The following is a 17195-nucleotide window of genomic DNA, read 5'->3' as shown; positions in this document are numbered from 1 at the left end:
GTCTGGCTAGTTGATACCATTGCTATTTTTTGACCAGAGAGTCAGTCAGTGGAAGCATTTTTCTCAATTAAGATGCATCCAGGACAGACCTGGTCTGTTACTAGATTTAGCCTGAACTAGATTTTGTGCTTTTTTAGTGTGTTGTAGAAATAATGCCAGATTTTTCTGTCTTTGGCCCCCAGCTTGCCTTGACCCACCAGGAGTCATTTTTAATATAGGCATATTGCTTGGGGTGTCTAGGGTGACTCTATGACACTGTCTTTGATGCTGTAATGTCCTTTTCATGGCAGTAGTAGCACCAATTGCAGTCTTAACTTTTGTTTCTTTATAACAGAACAAATGGAGGGATTGTTATAGGTTTTTTTTTTTTTTTTTAAAGAAAGGCCTTGTCTTGATTTTTTAAAAAAATTGGTTGCCTCCAAGTCTTCTTTGTTAGTAACCTTGATATTTTCCAGGGATGTTAGCCTCTTTGCAAGTGTAACATGATGGTATTATGGAAAAAGGTAGTACCAATAAGAGTAAATGCTTATTTGTTTAGAGTAGTTGAGTGAAATATTGGAAATAATTGTTCTTAGCCCTGGCTGTACATGAGAGTTATCTGAGGGCTTTAAAAAATATAAGGTCAGGGCTTTGCCATCCCCCCAACTCTAATTTAATTTAAGTGGTCTGATCTGTGCCTCACCACCAGGTGATTCCAATGTCCAGCTTGGCTGAGTAGCACCCTGCTAAAGAAACCTGAATATTCTGAATCATAGACTTACTATAAATACCATATAAGGAGAAATAGCTTTAAAAATTAAGCAAAAAACACCTGCTTTACCCTTGTACTCTACTTTGTTTCAGTAGAAACTTCCAGTTTTTTTATGTCTAAATTGTCATTATTAATATCATAATCACTGTATAATATATGTAGAGAATATAAAGAATTGTCTGCATCTGTTTTACGACAATCCTGAAGTTGGTCTTTAAGAAATAAACTTTTCAATAGTTTTTCTAATAAAATATATAATATGAAAAAAATGTTTAATTCTTTGAGCATTCCAATTTGTATTCTGTTAAAACCAGAATCAGTTGTAAATAGTAATATTTTAAAATGAGTGACTGTAACAAAAGATGGATAGGCCCTTTTATCTATAAATCCAGGGCTTTAGAGTGCTTTTGTTAACAGCAAATTAACAAAAAAATCTAATGTATTTTTGGCACTTTTTTCTTCACAGGCTTTGTTTGAGTATATCTTTCATCATGAAAATGATATTAAGACTGTAAGTTTTGAATTCATGCTATTTTCTTTTATTGTAATTTTTCTGACTTTGGAAGTTTAGATTCTGAAATATTCTATTTTTGACCTTATAAGCAGATGAAATTATTAAAGATTGGAGAATTACTAATACTTTAAAATCCACCCTCAGTTTCAGTGGGAAAATGTGTATAAATATACAAGTGATAAGAACTATGTGTGATTCATAGAGTATGTAGATCTCTAATAAATGGGAAGATACAGGTAATTGAGAATACTGCATAACATGCTTGTGTTAAAGTTATAGTTTTTATGCTAATGGTGTTGTTGATCTGTTTATTTCCTTAGTCTATATAGTATAGGTTTACTAACACGCGTATTTCTGTTATTTTTGTGGTGTGTCCTTTTCCCCTATCATTAACGTTTTATGATCAAAGATTTCAAACATACAAAAGTAGAGGGAATCATCTTCATAGCCTCTTAACAGAGAATTTTAAAGTTATATGCGTATGACTTCTCAAATTGTTTTGATTTTTGCATATACTTATATGCAAATGAGCAATAATGGAACAACTTTGGTCAAATCAAATGCAGTTCATTCTACAGTGTCTGATTGCATGTTTTCTCATTTTCCTATTAGTTCCAGGTAAAAGGCTTTATATCCGTATATTAAGCATTTAGGAAAATAAAAATGTTTTCCTTAATTGTGTTTTCTTTTTTTCTTCTTCTTCTTTTTTTTTTTTGAGACAGAGTCTCACTCTGTCACCCAGGCTGGAATGCAGTGGCATTATCACGGCTCACTGTGGCCTTGACTTCCCAGGCTCAGGCAATCCTCCCATCTCAGCCTCCCAAGTAGCTGGGACCACAGGCATATACCGCCATGCCCAGCTGATTTTTTTTTTTAATTATCTGTACAGACGTGCTCTCCCTATGTTGCCCAGGCTGGTCTTGAATTCCTGGCTTTAAGTGATCCTCCTTTCTCAGCCTCCCAAAGTGCTGGGATTACAGGTGTGAGCCACCATAGACATCCCCTTAATTGTGTTTTCTATGTTTCAACCACTAGCTATACACTAGGAGAACTAATAAAAAATATGATACTTTTTCCTGCCTCTACAAGCCATGTAATCTAGCTGAAGAAATAAAATGGACATAAATGAAATAATTAAAGAGGTAATTGTCAAACTGTGAAGTTGTTACCAAGTAGGAAAGGGAAAAATTCAGAAGGGATGATATTAGTAAAGATCCATAAAATAAGTAGAATGTATGGAAAGGAGGAAAAGGAAATGTAAAGAAAGGGCAAAAACAAGAACGAGATGTGGAATAGTCAATAAATAGGCCTTATACTAGAAAATGGGAGTTCCACAAAGACATTTTAAAGAAGGAAGTGACAGAACTTGATGATAGATTTGATGCTAGGGACAAAGGAAAGACAGACAGGTCAAATCTGCCTCCTAGAGATGCTGTGAGAAGAGTGACAGTTTTATTGGCAGAAATGGGAGAATTAGGGAAGGAAGTCAGTTTGTAAAGAAGCTGACTAAGTGACTTGAAGGCGTTTTGAGCTTGAAACGACAAAAGGCTATCTAAGTGGAGATACCATTGCATGTGTTGGGAGATGTGACATTGAAATGTAGGGGACAGCCTGGGCCACATATACAGAATGTGGTGTTCATACATGTGGTTATGTAGGGAAAAGAAAAAATGAAGGTTGGGACAACTGAGAAACTGTGCACATTTCTGTAAATAAAAGTCAGCCATTTTAACTTCATAAAAAGCTGGTGAGAGGCTTTCAGCATGATGATATATAAAATTGTATGGTCAAACTGTAATTAAAAAGCATTAGAATGCTATTCCATTTCATAAATTAGTAAATCTCAAATTACTAGAGTATCATAAAGTGATACTCTTGTATTTGGAAGATTAATGCATATCAGGGGCATCTGTTCTTTCATCCAATATATGTTTGAACCACAGTTCCAGCCCTGAGATCACACAATGAAACAGACAAAGTCTCTGCTCTTTTAGAGATAATATTCTGGTTGGGCAAGGAATAGAAACAAAAGTCTTACGGGCTAATGAATACTGTAACAACAAAGAAGCAGGAAAGCAGATAAGGGAATAAATAATGACGTGGGGGAGGATGCTATTTTGGATGGAGTGGGGAGTGGTCATTGAAGTCTCTCTGAACAGAAACATGTGGCTCAGTGGCCAAATCCCAGCACTTTGGGAGGCTGATGTATCATTTTGGGAGGCAGGTGTATCACTTGAGCCCAGGAGTTCGAGACCAGCCTAGGCAATGTGGCGAAACCCTGTCTCTACAAAAAATACAAAAACTAGCCAGGTGTGGTGGCACGTGCTTGTAGTCCCAGCTACTCTAGAGAGGTAGAGCTGTAGTCCCAGCTACTCTGGGAGGATCACCTGAACCCAGGGAGGTCAAGGCGCAGTGAGCCATGATCATGCCACTGCACTCCAGCTTGAGTGACGGGGTGAGACTCTTTCTCAAAAAAAAAAAAAGAAAAGAAAACATTTTAACAGACACCTGAATGAAGGGGGACAGGAACACATCATTATGTGTAGGAAGAGCATTTTCAAAGAGCTTTAACTGTAAAGGCCTTGAGTAGAAGCATGCTTGGGTTGTTTAAGGAACAGTAAGAAGGCCAGTGTGGCTGAGTGAGGCCTGTGAGGGGGAAGAGTTATCAGTGATGAGTTCAGAAGCTAGACAGATCATAAACCATTTGTAGGTCATGGTGACAATGTTTTTTATTAATAGATTCATCTTGAGGATGTAGTTCTACATCTTGGAATTTACCCATTCTTATTGAGGAATAAAAATCACATTTAAAAAATGTAAGATTTATTCCCTGCACTACTGCATTTAATATTCTAGAGATTCTAAGGGTTAGCAGACTTTAATTTTTACATATTATGTTAGTATCATAGTTCTTCATGCATATGAACTTAAAAAATTTGATTTTAAACAGATAGAGTGGTAACATTTAAACTTTATTTTAAGCAGCAAAATCCTTTTCTTCAAGTGAAATCTTATCTAGACCCAAATATGTAAAACAGACAAAAGTTGAGCTACTTGAATTATAGCAGGGCTAGCAAACTTAGAACATATCCATCAGCCCTCCTCCTTGCTCGTCCCACCCCATCATCTTTTGCCCCTCAAACATTGGGGCTGTTGGGTAGTTTCTATATTAGGCTCTGTTTCTAAATTACCTGGGGAATTATTAAATAAGGACTTCTGGATCTGTGTTAGACTTCCTGAGTCAGAATCCTCAAGGGTAGGTCTGGCGAGTCTGTTGTTAATAAAGCTCCTCAGGCAATGCTAATTTTCAGGCAGGATTGGAAAATACTGCCTTAGAATATAGTAGTTTAAAAACCAATGGTTAATAGAAGGGTGTAATGCCAGGCGTTCCCGTGTAGTGAAATAGACCTGGGGAATATTAGCAGAACTCAAAAACCAGAGCTCCCTATAGCAAACAAAACAAGAGGAGGTGTGTTACCTGTCTCAATGAAAGAAATCAGCAAATGAAGAGAAAAGAGACAACAAACGTGACTCAAATATATCTCATTAACACGGAGGTGATAGTAAAAACTATTGAGAACTAGAGTCCCCATTTATAAATTATATATTTTTATTCTTAAAACACCAAAAACAAGCAATATTGAACAAAATTGTTGACTCTTTTATCTTTATAATTCATTAAATGACACGAGAAAATTTGTCTGGGGACTTTATTTTAGATATTTAATCAATGAAGAATTAAAAAAAGTTAAAACTAGCAAACAATGGGGTATTTCATCAGTTTGGTTGGATTTGTGAAATAATCACAAAGGAAAAAGACTTACTGATGCATATGTGTCATCTCTATCTAGTGGACAGAAACAAAATCAGAAGTAAAAGGGCAATAGAAGGGGGAATTATGTACATGAAGCATGATTTTGAAATATTGGTATTTATCATGTATAAAAAAGCTGATCTTGGCTGGGTGTGGTAGCTCACACCTGTAATCCCAGCACTTTGGGAGGCTGAGGTGGGTGGATCACCTGAGGTCAGGAGTTCGAGACAAGCCTGGACAATATGGTGAAACTCTGTCTCTACTAAAAATACAAAAATTAGCCAGGCGTGATGGTGGGCACCTGTAATCCCAGCTACTCAAGGAGGCTGAGGCAGGAGAATTGCTTGAACCCGGGAGGCAGAGGTCGCAGTGAGCCCAGATTGCGCCATTGCACTTCAGCCTGGGCGATGAGCGAAACTCCATCTCAAAAAAAAAAAAAAGCTGATCTTAATTTTTGAAAAATTTTTATGAAAATAGAAATGACCCCAAAACAGAAAATTTACACTAGAAAAAATGCTGGGAAATAAGCACATTAGAGGTGTACTTTCTTAATGACAACAAAAATATAAAATAAAGAGGCTTTGGACTTTGAGTTTTATATTCATGAAATTAGAAAAAAAATCCTGAGGGAGAGTACAGTTAGTTGTCATACATTATAGGTGATATTACACATGGTACGACAATTTGGAAAACAATATGATAATATAGAGCAGTTAGTCATAAAGATAGTTCCTTAATTTGTTTCTGTAATTTCACATCTCAGGAGATTGCAGGAAAAAGTAAAGTGCTGTATTTGCAATGGTGTTCATTGTAGCTTTAGATATAGTGGCAAAACTACTGGGAAAACAACCTAAATGTTTAACAATAGGGAATGAGTTTGGTAAATTATAATAAATAGCATGATGGAATCTTATGTAGCCATTAAAAACCATAATTATAAACACTAGGCAGAAACATGGAAAGTGTTTATTTTATAATGTTAAGCCAAAAGTATACCATTTAGTATGTTAAGTAGAAGTATAACTCTAAAAATATGCATTTGTGACAGATATTAGAAGGTCTTACTTAAACATTAAAATGGTAGTATTTTGAGGTTAAGATGTATTCATTCCACAAATATTTGTTGAATGCCTATGTTGTACCTCATGGTACTAATGGAGATTAAGTCTAATTTTACCTTTGTTTTAAAATTTTTCAACAATAATGTTATAGTAAAATGAATTATAAATTAGGGGCAATAATATATTAAAATGCTGCCAATTTGTACTCTGCTTGTTATTTTCATCTGCTGACGCCCAATATACATACATTTTTTGTAGAACATAAAATGGAGCAATTTGTTTTGTTCTTATTTAGTGAAAAACCCAAATTGTTCCTTTGTTTTCCATTTCATTTACTAATTCATATATTGATATATGCATTGATTAGTTTATTCTTTAAACAATAATGATTGAGTTGTATATATTGGTACTTTGATGGGTGCTAGGGGTGCTGAGTCGGACAGATGTCTTGTTCTGTTTCTCACTCTGGTACGGTCTTGCCACATTATAGTGCTGTTGTGGATCAGATTGTTCCATTAAAATGTCATTCTTGCTTTTACCAGAAATGTTATTTTCTGAATGGAAGAAGGACTTAGATAATGAGTATAAAGCATGTATTTTTATATCTTACATATATTTTGTAACTTTAGCTGGAAAAAGAAAAAAGGAATTCTGTTTTTTAACATGTTAAGAAATCAGAGATGTTTTTATATTTAGATACCTTGGGTGGCCTCCAAATTTCTCTTTAAATAAAGTATTTAACACAAATACAGAGAATATTATAGACAAATATAAGAAATACCTTGAAATGGTGTTTAAATATTAAGAAAGTATGAAATTGATTGTCCATGGAAAACGATTTTTCTGTCTGAGCTTTTAGTGCTTTTCTCATGTTGTGGGGGTGGGCAGTATCAACAAAACTCAAGTGGCACGTGGGCTGGTGATTCTGTGTTTATCTACAGACAAATAGGAAGAATACTGTAGAGATAGAGAACGCCATGCAGTGGTATTTAAATGTTAGGAAAAAGTAAAGTTATATATGGAAAACTATTCCTGCCTTTGAGTATTTAATAACTCCCTTTTCCCACCTTTCCCTTTTTGGACAATATTGTTGGTATTGACAAAACTAAAGTGGCATGTGGGTTGGTGATTCTGCAATCTTTGTTTCCACATCCTCTTTAATTTCATCATCCCGAAGTTGTTACAACTATAACAATAGTGAAAGGATGACTTTTTTTAAACTTAGATCTGCCAAAATTCCTTCTACTTTTGGACTTTTATAAACTTATTGCTTTAAAAAATGACATTCTGAGCTTTTATTAATACCTAGATATTGGTTTTACTAAATCATCCAAAGATCATTAAATTTAAGTCTTATAGTTATTTATTTTAAAAATTTGGGAATGATTAAAGAAATATAGATCTTCTGTCACCACTTAAAAATTTTAAGGTTAATAGCTTTTAATTATGAATCTTATTACTATTACAGTTTTGTTTGGTTCTTAAGGTATTGTCAACAGAGGTCAGAAACAAAGATTATAATTAATTCAGTCAACAAATAGTTCTTGAGTACCTCTTCTGTGCACAGCAATATTCCAGAACAACAGCAGAGATGTAAAAGAGGATTATCTGTCCTCAGGGAGCTTGCCAGCCACTTAAAATTGTCCCAAACGGGCCAGGAATGGTGGCTGATGCCTGTAATCCCAGCACTTTGGGAGGCTGAGGCAGGCGGATCACCTTGAGGCCAAGAGTTCGAGACTAGCCTGGCCGACATGGGGTGAAACCGTGTCTCTACTAAAAATATAAAAAAGTAGCTGGGCATGGTGGCACATACCTGTAATCCCAGCTACTTAGGAGGCTGAGGCATGAAAATTGCTTGAGCCTGGGAGGTGGAGTCGTGGAGATTGTGCCACTGCACTCCATCCAGCCTGGGCAACAGAGCAAGACTGTATCAAAAAAGAAAGGAAAGAAATTGTCACAAATGTTTTTCTTTAGTGCAGCGAGGACAGAAAAACCAAATTCTGCCAAATATTTAAAGAGGTTTATTTTGAGTCAATATGAGCGACCTCGGTCTGGGGATACACAGTCTCAAAAGGTCCTGAGAAAGTTGCCCAAGGCAACTGGGTTAGAGTTTCGCTTTGTACATTTCGGGAAAGTATGGGAATTGCAGGTTACAATCATAAATCAATACATGGAAGGTATACAGTGATTGGGCCTGAAAATTCTGTATATCTCGAAGCCATGGCTTACAAGTCATTGGTGGGTTTTAGGGATTCTTTAGTTGGCAATTGGTTGAAAGGTAATCTTTGTCTAAAGACTTGAAGTCAGTACATAGGGATGTTTAAGATTGGGGGTGTCTACCATCTCTCATGTGATGCTATACTAGAGTCAGATTGGAAAGCAGGCCGCATTATACCAGGTTAGTTTAAAAAAACTGTTTAATGACATTTTATGGTTTGTAGGGTCTCCTTAGAAAGGATTTGGGGCAAGAGAAAAAAAGGTCAGAGTTCAGTCCTTAGCAGCCTGAGTCTTCATCATAATTTATTTTTGCCATTTTTATTCTGTATCAGTAATTTATATTAATATCCTTAATTGGATTAGCACAAACATATGGGTTCTCCATAGGACGAGTTGTTTTAGGACCAGCTATGCAAGCAAAACCAGCTCCCCAAAGCACTAAATCTAACCTTGGGAAGTTAGAATACATGAAAAATTTTTGCATGACGTCTTTTTCTAAAAAATAGAAGGTCTGTTTATACTAAGCATGAGAATGACTATGATCTATTTGCTGGAAAAAGGTCTTTATAAAGATCAACTTAAAATGTTTCGATATTTACCATGTATGTCTGAATTAAGCTGGCTGAAAATGTGTTTTTCTAGTATATCTGAAAATAATGCTAATTGAAGTTATACTTTTCTCCTCATTTTTTTTGGTTTCATTTTTATTTCTGTCTGGGGGCAGGGTGGTGGGGAAGAAAAATAAGCATATGAAAGTAGTGTGTGGCTTGTTTTTAATTTTCATAGCTTTCAAGTAGAGATGCTGATTTTTCAAGTCCATTAGAGGCTCAGCATGGTGTCACCATTTCTTTCTAAGAAGTTTGCATATTTAAAGATCTCCCCTGGAGCAAGAGAAGATGGGGAACGCAAGGAAAAATAATTATACAGTAAGATTAAGGAACTCACATTCATTTCAGAAAAGAGTTGATATTAAGAAGTGGACAGTAATCTGGGATGTGTTTTGAGATAATAGAACTGAAAATCTAAGAGTTACTTTAACCGAGCTCTTGGATATCATGATTATGTTAACACTGGCTAAAGAATAAAAAATTTTCAGCCTTGAGAGAAAAATAGTATTATAAAAAATCAGAATTCTCTCTTAACTAGTAGCCCCAGCTTCTATTAATCACATCTTTATCAGAGCTTCAAATTTCTACAAAGACTGATTTGCTTTCCCTTTGTCAAAAATGGTTTCCACTTCCTTTATATAAAATTCTAATTCTTATTTAGTCACCTCTTGTCTAATCTTGAATAAACAACAGAGGGAACAAACTCGAGGGTATTAAAGATATGGGATAAACAAATGTAAAATATGAAAACAATTGAAGAGAAGATCTTTTTCAGTTTGCAGCAAAGGGCAGTCTGCTCCTTAGAATTTACTGGGACATAAGGTGACAGAAAAGTGAAATGATGGTTGTTGAAGACAACAGTTATCCAAATACTCCAGCTCCTTTCACTCTTCTTCACAATCCCGTTTTCCAAACTTTTTCTCTACCTGCTTACTTAATCTTTCTTTATTTCTCTACATCTGTCTTGAAAGTGGGCACTGCCACTGGATCTGGCTTACACACCAAAGACTTGACTGCCATGGAGTTTGGAGGCATTTTGAATCATTATACAGTAGATAAATCAGGGGGAGTGGGTAAAAACTTAGGCATTTTTTAATATCAATTTTGTGTCTTGTATATCAAAATTATATTCAAATATATTATACATCTGCTTCCCTTTGATGAGTGTTTTTATCTCATCTGCTATTAGCCCTCTGGTCTGGAACTGATTAGCAAAAATTGGTGGGGCCATCTGGAAACATGAGCAACTTGAGTTTCTGTCTGATTTCTAATGCACGTTTTGATTGGTGTTAATTATATGGTCTATTTCATTATTTATTTTCCTGACTGCTTATTGTTAGAAAAGAAAATACTAATCTAAAATGAATTGTTTTCAAAGGCTTTGGATCTGGCTGCCCTCTCCACAGAGCAATCTCAGTACAAGGACTGGTGGTGGAAAGTACAGATTGGAAAATGTTACTACAGGTAAATTTCATTATTTGTGAAGGGCTTAGAAGTGGCCATGTATTTTAGGGTCTCAAATCTGATACTTTTTCGGGGGGGAGATTTTCCCATGAAGAAATGAGAACTGTGTCTTTGGCTCACTTGATAAAGCATTTACTTAACAATCACAGGGTAGCAATAAGAATTGATACCTTTAGAATAATAACACTTTTGAGCTGGGAGACGGAAGCTTTGAGACCATCAGGCCCAACTCCCCTTTTCACATGAGGAAGCTGAGGCCAAGAGAGTGGCTGTAATTTGCATCAGGAGCTAGTGCGTAACAGACCAGGGACTAGAACCAAGTCTGCTGATTTCTAGTTCTGTTCTCTTGGTAATCAAACCTTTTCATTTACACTGATGCCTCACATCTGTAAAACACTTCACAGTTAAGAGATACTTTGTTCCTACATTATACCATCTCACTTAAGTCTCACAGCACCTTGGAGGTGGTGGCTATTGTTAGTCCTTTTCCCAGATGAGAAAAATTGAGCCTCACAAAGGTAAAGTGATTTGTCCAAATTCACGTAACCAGTAAGTGGCAGAACAAGAATCTGAGCTCCCTTTCTGACTCCAGTTCTCTTGCTGTTTCCACAATTCCATATTGTTTCTCTAGGACCTGAATATTCTTATATTCTCTTAATGTTTCAATGTATTTTAAAGCAAATTAACTGAGAGATCAGAAGAGTAGTAATGAATTTTATGAATATTTATATAGCAACTAGTAAATAAGATCTGAAACTTGTTGCTGATATTGAAATGCATATAGAACATTTGGAAAAATAGAAACAAATGAACAATTCTATTTTATAAGTATAAATATCTTTTATTAAAGTAGGGTAGACTTCAGTTACTATGAGCACACTTCAATATTTATAAGCTTCAGTTGTCATTCAAGTACTGTGAGAAAAAAAGAAGACTATAAATGGGATAAAAAGCATGTTTATTGTTCTGCCGTTGAAATTAAGACTACTTTCCATTTAGATATTTCACATAAAACTCTAAAGTGTTTTTTCCTGCTACTAGATGGAGAAAGTGTTTTCTGCTAAAAGGTAATTTTAGACCATTATATCATTAAACTCTTATGAATGTAATTCTTGGAGACAGTCTTGAAATCTTGAGCTGCCAAGCAGAACCTTCAGAAATGCTTGATAATTAAAGGAAAGCAAAACTCTGACTCCTTTTGCCATCCATATATGATGGCATTTAAATGAGTGTACCTTGTCATATTAAATTATCCTTCTTTTCTGTTCTTTAATACCTGCCCATCTTTATGACATATTCAGTATTCTTTCATTTATACATTCATTCATTCACTCAGTAAAATATTTAATGGGCAGCTACTCTGCCAGAAACTGGGAGTACAAGGATTAGATTGTCCCTTCTTTCAAATGGTTTACAATAGAATGGAGGAGAGAGGACAGTAAATAATTACAGGTTAAATATTTCTTATCTGAAATGCTTGGGAACAGAAGTGTTTCAGATTTTGCAATATTTGAATATATTTAATGAGCTATCTTGGGGATGGGACCCAGGTTTAAAGATGAAATTCTTATATGTTTCATATAAACCTTATACACATAGCCTGAAGGTAAATAATATTTTATTTTATTATTTTTTTTTAGAAATGGGGTCTTGCTCTTTCACCCAGGCTGGAGTGTAGTTATGTGATTGTGGCTCACTGCAGCCTCAATCTCCTGGGCTTAAGCCATCCTCCTGCTTCAGTCTCCCAAGTAGCTGGGATTACAGGCACATGCCACCATGCCTGGCTAATTTTTTAAAGCTTTCTTTTTTATAGAGACAGGTTCTTGCTATGTTGCCCAAGGTGGTCTTGAACCCCTGGACTCACACCATACTCCCGCCTTGGCATCCTAAGGTGCTGGGATTATAGGCATTAGCCACTGCATCCACTCATACTCCCATTATTATGTCCTTTTCAATGAAATCAAATTCAGCATTCCCTAACATGCTGTGTACTTTACTGCCTATGTACTTATGTTCAGGTTTAATTTTATTTTGGAAATGTCGCTCTTCCCTCTACATCTTGCTGTTGAAATCTTGCCTGTTTACTATCTCCCTGAACCTCCTCTGTGCTCTCAAAGCACTTATTTCCTGATTGACTATAATATGATAAAATTTACTTGTGAACATGTTTTGTTTCATTCTTTGATTATCATTGCTTTAAGGACATGGTTGTTACCTTCTTTATTTTTCATCTCCTTACCATCACAAAATAAGCATGCAGTTGACACTTTACAATTTTGTTAAATTTAAGTCAGAGAGAAAAAGTTGGCAGCTGGACTCTGATTCTTTGATATTGGCCGGTGTTTATGAACTTGACTGATGTTTTATGCCTTGACTTTCTTTGAACATGGCATGCTCCATTTTCTTTGCACAAGAATTCATGTGGTGGATTCCTTTTTGATAGTATTAGATTAAGTTATCTCTTAAGGCTGTAGTAATAAAAAACATGGTTCTTTGGCTTTCATGTAGCTCAAATTTCTGATTATATTTTTATTTTTAAAATTTATCTACATTGTTTTTAAAATAATCTATTTCTGTTTTCATATTCTTGTTTTATATGTATCTTTTTATTGTAATCCCGTTTAAATCATTTTTGGAAAGAAACAAGTTAGATAAAAATACACAGACTCTCATGGATAATTTAAATTCATGGAATTTAGTGACTGTATTTCAGTCACGTGTTTAAGACTTGCATGCATGGTCAGGCGCGGTGGCTCATGCCTGTAATCCCAGCACTTTGGGAGGCCAAGATGGGAGGGTAGCTTGAGCCCAGGAGTTTGCAGCCAGCCTTGGCAACAAGGTGAGATCCTGTCTTTACCAAAACAAAATACAAAAGTTAGCCGGGCATAGTGGTACATGTCAGTAATCCCAGCTACTTGGGAGGCTGAGACAGAGGATTGCTTGAGCCCCAGAGGGCAAGGCTGCGGTGAGCTGTGATCCCACCATTGCCCTCCAGCCTGGGCGACAGAGACGCTATCTCAAAGAAAGAAAAAGATTTGCATGTTCAGTTGATGTTATGTACGTAAATATGTTGTTTTTCAGAACTTCAGAGTTCTTTGATAACATTTTATAAATACTCCCTGTGAAACTGTGGGACCTTTGAAGAGGTAGGGGCTTCTGCCATGTCCCACATCTTCTCACTTTAGCCTTTAACCACTTTAATCCCAAGGCCTCCAATAGCTATTTGGGCATCAGCCACACCAGTGCTTAAGGTTTAAGGTTATGAAAAATGATCAGAGCTCTTCTTCCAAGCCTTTAAATCAAAGTAGCACAATGGAGCATACTGTATATCATTTTGATTTGATTTCACAAAATAAAACATTATTGTATCTGAGTAGCTCTCAGATAGCTAAAAATGAGTGGTTATGAGTAAGCCTAACAGGTCTATTAAGGACATAAGTGAATAGACCTGTTGAAAGTTGTGTGTGTTTTAATGATTTAATTAGTGGCAACAGATTCTTTCCTGGGTATAAGAGGTAGGCACTACTTACATCAGGACAGTCATATTTAGGCAAGGAGCAAATCTCAGATTCATAGACTAGGACAATCAGTATCAGGTATCTAATAAGGGAAAACAAGATTTCTAGAAGAATAAAATGGTATAACTATATTACCCAAATGCTAATTATTACTTACATCAGAATAGCTTTTAAAGATAGCTTTTAAAAATGTGCTTTTGTCTCAGAGCAGAAGATGTTTTCAAATAAATGTCATCCTTCAGCTCTTCCAGTAATATAGAGACTCTAAGCATTTATTCAGGTCACTTGCCATATGTCCAGCTGATCATAAGCTCTTTGGGTGGTGAACTGATGTGACCTGGCTTACTAGCAGCTATTATCTTAGTCCTGCTGTGACTAGGCTTCAGACAGACTCTTTACATACCATTTGGGGGTTAGAAGCCAGTGAATATGGGAGATAGGCAACTTATTGCTAAGCTGTATAAATAAACATGTTAATTTATGTGTATGTGCAACATTACCTTCCTTGGTATGTGCTTCCTCTTACAATTTGTCTCTATTCATCCTCAGGGTATGATGTAGTGTTTATTTTTAAGTTGAATGTCTAATTCTTAAAATTGCTATTTGTAGGTTGGGAATGTATCGTGAAGCAGAAAAACAGTTTAAATCAGCCCTGAAGCAGCAGGAAATGGTAGATACATTTCTGTACTTGGCAAAAGTAAGTAAATCTTAATTTGACTGAAATCTGCCTTCTCAGAATAAATGTTTAAATTCTGGCCATTGCATGGAGAGAGTAAACAGCTTCTTCAGGAATATTTGGCAAGTTACTATGTTTAGATTTAACTTATTTTTCTTTAGAGCAAGGGAAAAAATGAGAACATATGGACGGTAACTGTCTCATAAGAAATTGATCGCCATGAAAAATAAGAAGACCCATTTGAAAGATTGCCCATTAGGGCAGGAGAAAATACCATAGGCTCACTACTCGCATAGGTAACAGGCCCCAATGAGGCCTTATTTTCTACAGTACATTTGTATCCCACTTGAGCAGGTAGTAGAGAACAGGGACTGTGTTTACGCAGGTTCCTAGTTACTCGGCTGAGGCATAATAATAAAAATAATACTTCTCCTTTATTGATCACCTACTCAGTGTAAAACATTTTATCATGTTCATTATATATGCAGTTTAATTTAACCCTCACAATAACCTTGCAAAGGTGAGTTTTATCTTTTCCTTTATACTCTTAAGGAAAATTAAATTTAAAGAGGGGTAAGTTTTTCAGGGTCACTTGGTGGTTAGGAGTTAGCATTCAGATCCAGGTCTTTCTGACTCCAGACCTAGTCACTGCTGCAGTGCTACCTGCAGCCACAGCAGAAATGATGGGGCCACCTAGAATTTTCTTTCTTTCATTTTTTTTTTTTTTTTGAAATGGAGTCTTGCTCTGTTGCCCAGGCTGGAGTGCAGTGGCATGATCTCAGCTCACTACAACCTCTGCCTCCTAGATTCGAGTGATTCTCCTGTCTCAGCCTCCCAAGTAGCTGGGATTACAGATGCATGCCACCATGCCTAGCTAATTTTTGTATTTTTAGTAGAGATGGGGTTTCACCATGTTGGCCAGGCTGGTCTTGAGCTGCCAGCCTTAAGTGATCCGCCCGCCTCGGCCTCCTTAAAGTGCTGGGGTTACAGGTGGGAGCCACCATGCCTGGCCAGAATTTTCAATAGTGGAGTAAAGTTACCTCTTGACCCTCACCAAGGCTGTTTTGAAAGAAAAACACAAGTGGTGGTGGTGATATGATTTTGCTTTATCTGTTAAAGTTTCTTAAATTAAAAAATGTGGTAAAGGAGATTCAAAAGAAGATGAGATATAAAAGGAAGTGCTACTAGTTCCTAAATATGGGGATAAAAATTAACATATGAAAAAGAAGCAAAATGAAAGTTATATAAATTTACTGTGCTAGTCTTAGTATGTTTTAATGACTTTCAAAAATGTTTGAAACTATCTGGTATCTAACTTTATCTTCTATATGTAATATATTCAACTTAAACAGTTTTTTTTTTCTGAGTTGGGGTATCACTCTATCACCCAGGCTGGAGTGCAGTGGCATTATCACGGCTCACTGCAACCTTGACTTCCCAGGCTCAGGCGATCCTCCCTTCTCAGCCTCCTGAATAGCTGGGACCACAGGCCACCATGCCTGGGTAATTTTTTTTTTTTTTTTTTTGGTAGCGATGGAATCTTGCTGTGTTGCACAGGCTGGTCTCAAACTCCTGGCCTCAAGCAATCCTCTGGCCTCAGCCTCCCAAAGTGCTGGGATTACAGGTGTGAGCCATCATGCCCAGACTTAAAGTCTTAAAGAAGTTTCTAGGCATCATAGTAAACTTTTTGGAAAGAGCTTGAAATTAAGGCTCAAGTCACACTATTTGACTATCATCTTAATTAATAATCACTATGTTGTTGAAAAAATACGCTTTTTATTTAACTCTTGTTAAATACATGGCCTCACCTGTTTTTCCATAAATTGATTTGTTTAAATCTATTATTCCCTACACAACTATATAGAGGTAGAATATACAGTTTTTCTTTAATGTATGAATGGATGGTTATTATGTAATAGAGATCAAGCAGATTTTTGTTCTATCACAATGACACATGAATGCATATGTTCATTGTAGCACTATTCACAATAGCAAAGACATGGAATTAACCTAAATGCCCATCAGTGGTAGACCGGATAATGAAAATGTGGTACATATACACTATGGAATACTATGCAGCCATAAAAAAGAATGAGAGCATGTCCTTTGCAGGAACATGGATGGAGCTGGAGGCCATTATCCTCAGCAAACTAACACAGGAACAGAAAACCAAATACCTCATGTTCTCACTTATAAGTGGGAGCTAACTGATGAGAACACATGGACACATAGAGGGGAGCAGCAGACACTGGGGCCTCCAAGAGGGTGTAAGGAGGGAGAGGAGCAGAAAAAATAACTAATGGGTATTAGGCTTAATTCATGGGTGATGAAATAATCTGTACAACAAACTCCCCATGATATGAGTTTACCTATATAACAAACCTGCACGTGTACCCTGGTGGCTCATGCCTGTAATCCCAGCACTTTGGGAGGCTGAGGCTGGAGGATTGCTTGAGTTCTGGAGTTTGAGACCAGCCTGGGCAACATAGTGAGACTCATCTCTTAAAAAAAATAAATAATAATATATATATGTATAATTCAATATATATTTAATTTATATAAAATACATAAA

The 17195-nt window shown here is 36.2% G+C and overlaps 1 protein-coding gene across 10 annotated transcripts in view; it reads left to right on the top strand.

Annotated features, from left to right (window-relative positions):
• Positions 1-17195, top strand: part of TTC8 (tetratricopeptide repeat domain 8) — a 53396-nt gene that overhangs the window by 18069 nt on the left and 18132 nt on the right. For 9 of the 10 annotated variants that reach the window (XM_058429561.1, XM_032179751.2, XM_058429560.1 and 6 more), the window contains 3 exons: positions 1218-1262; positions 10344-10429; positions 14557-14644. In XM_058429561.1, the coding sequence (XP_058285544.1) occupies positions 1218-1262; positions 10344-10429; positions 14557-14644 (219 nt within the window). Of the gene's footprint in view, positions 1-1217; positions 1263-10343; positions 10430-11462; positions 13269-14556; positions 14645-17195 lie in introns of those variants that run through there. The other variant, XM_058429564.1, reaches the window with a different exon arrangement.

The sequence above is a fragment of the Hylobates moloch genome, unplaced genomic scaffold, assembly GCF_009828535.3.
Source record: "Hylobates moloch isolate HMO894 unplaced genomic scaffold, HMol_V3 SCAFFOLD_16, whole genome shotgun sequence".
In the NCBI taxonomy this organism is placed as follows: domain Eukaryota; kingdom Metazoa; phylum Chordata; class Mammalia; order Primates; family Hylobatidae; genus Hylobates; species Hylobates moloch.
This window is presented reverse-complemented; position numbering and strand designations above follow the sequence as displayed.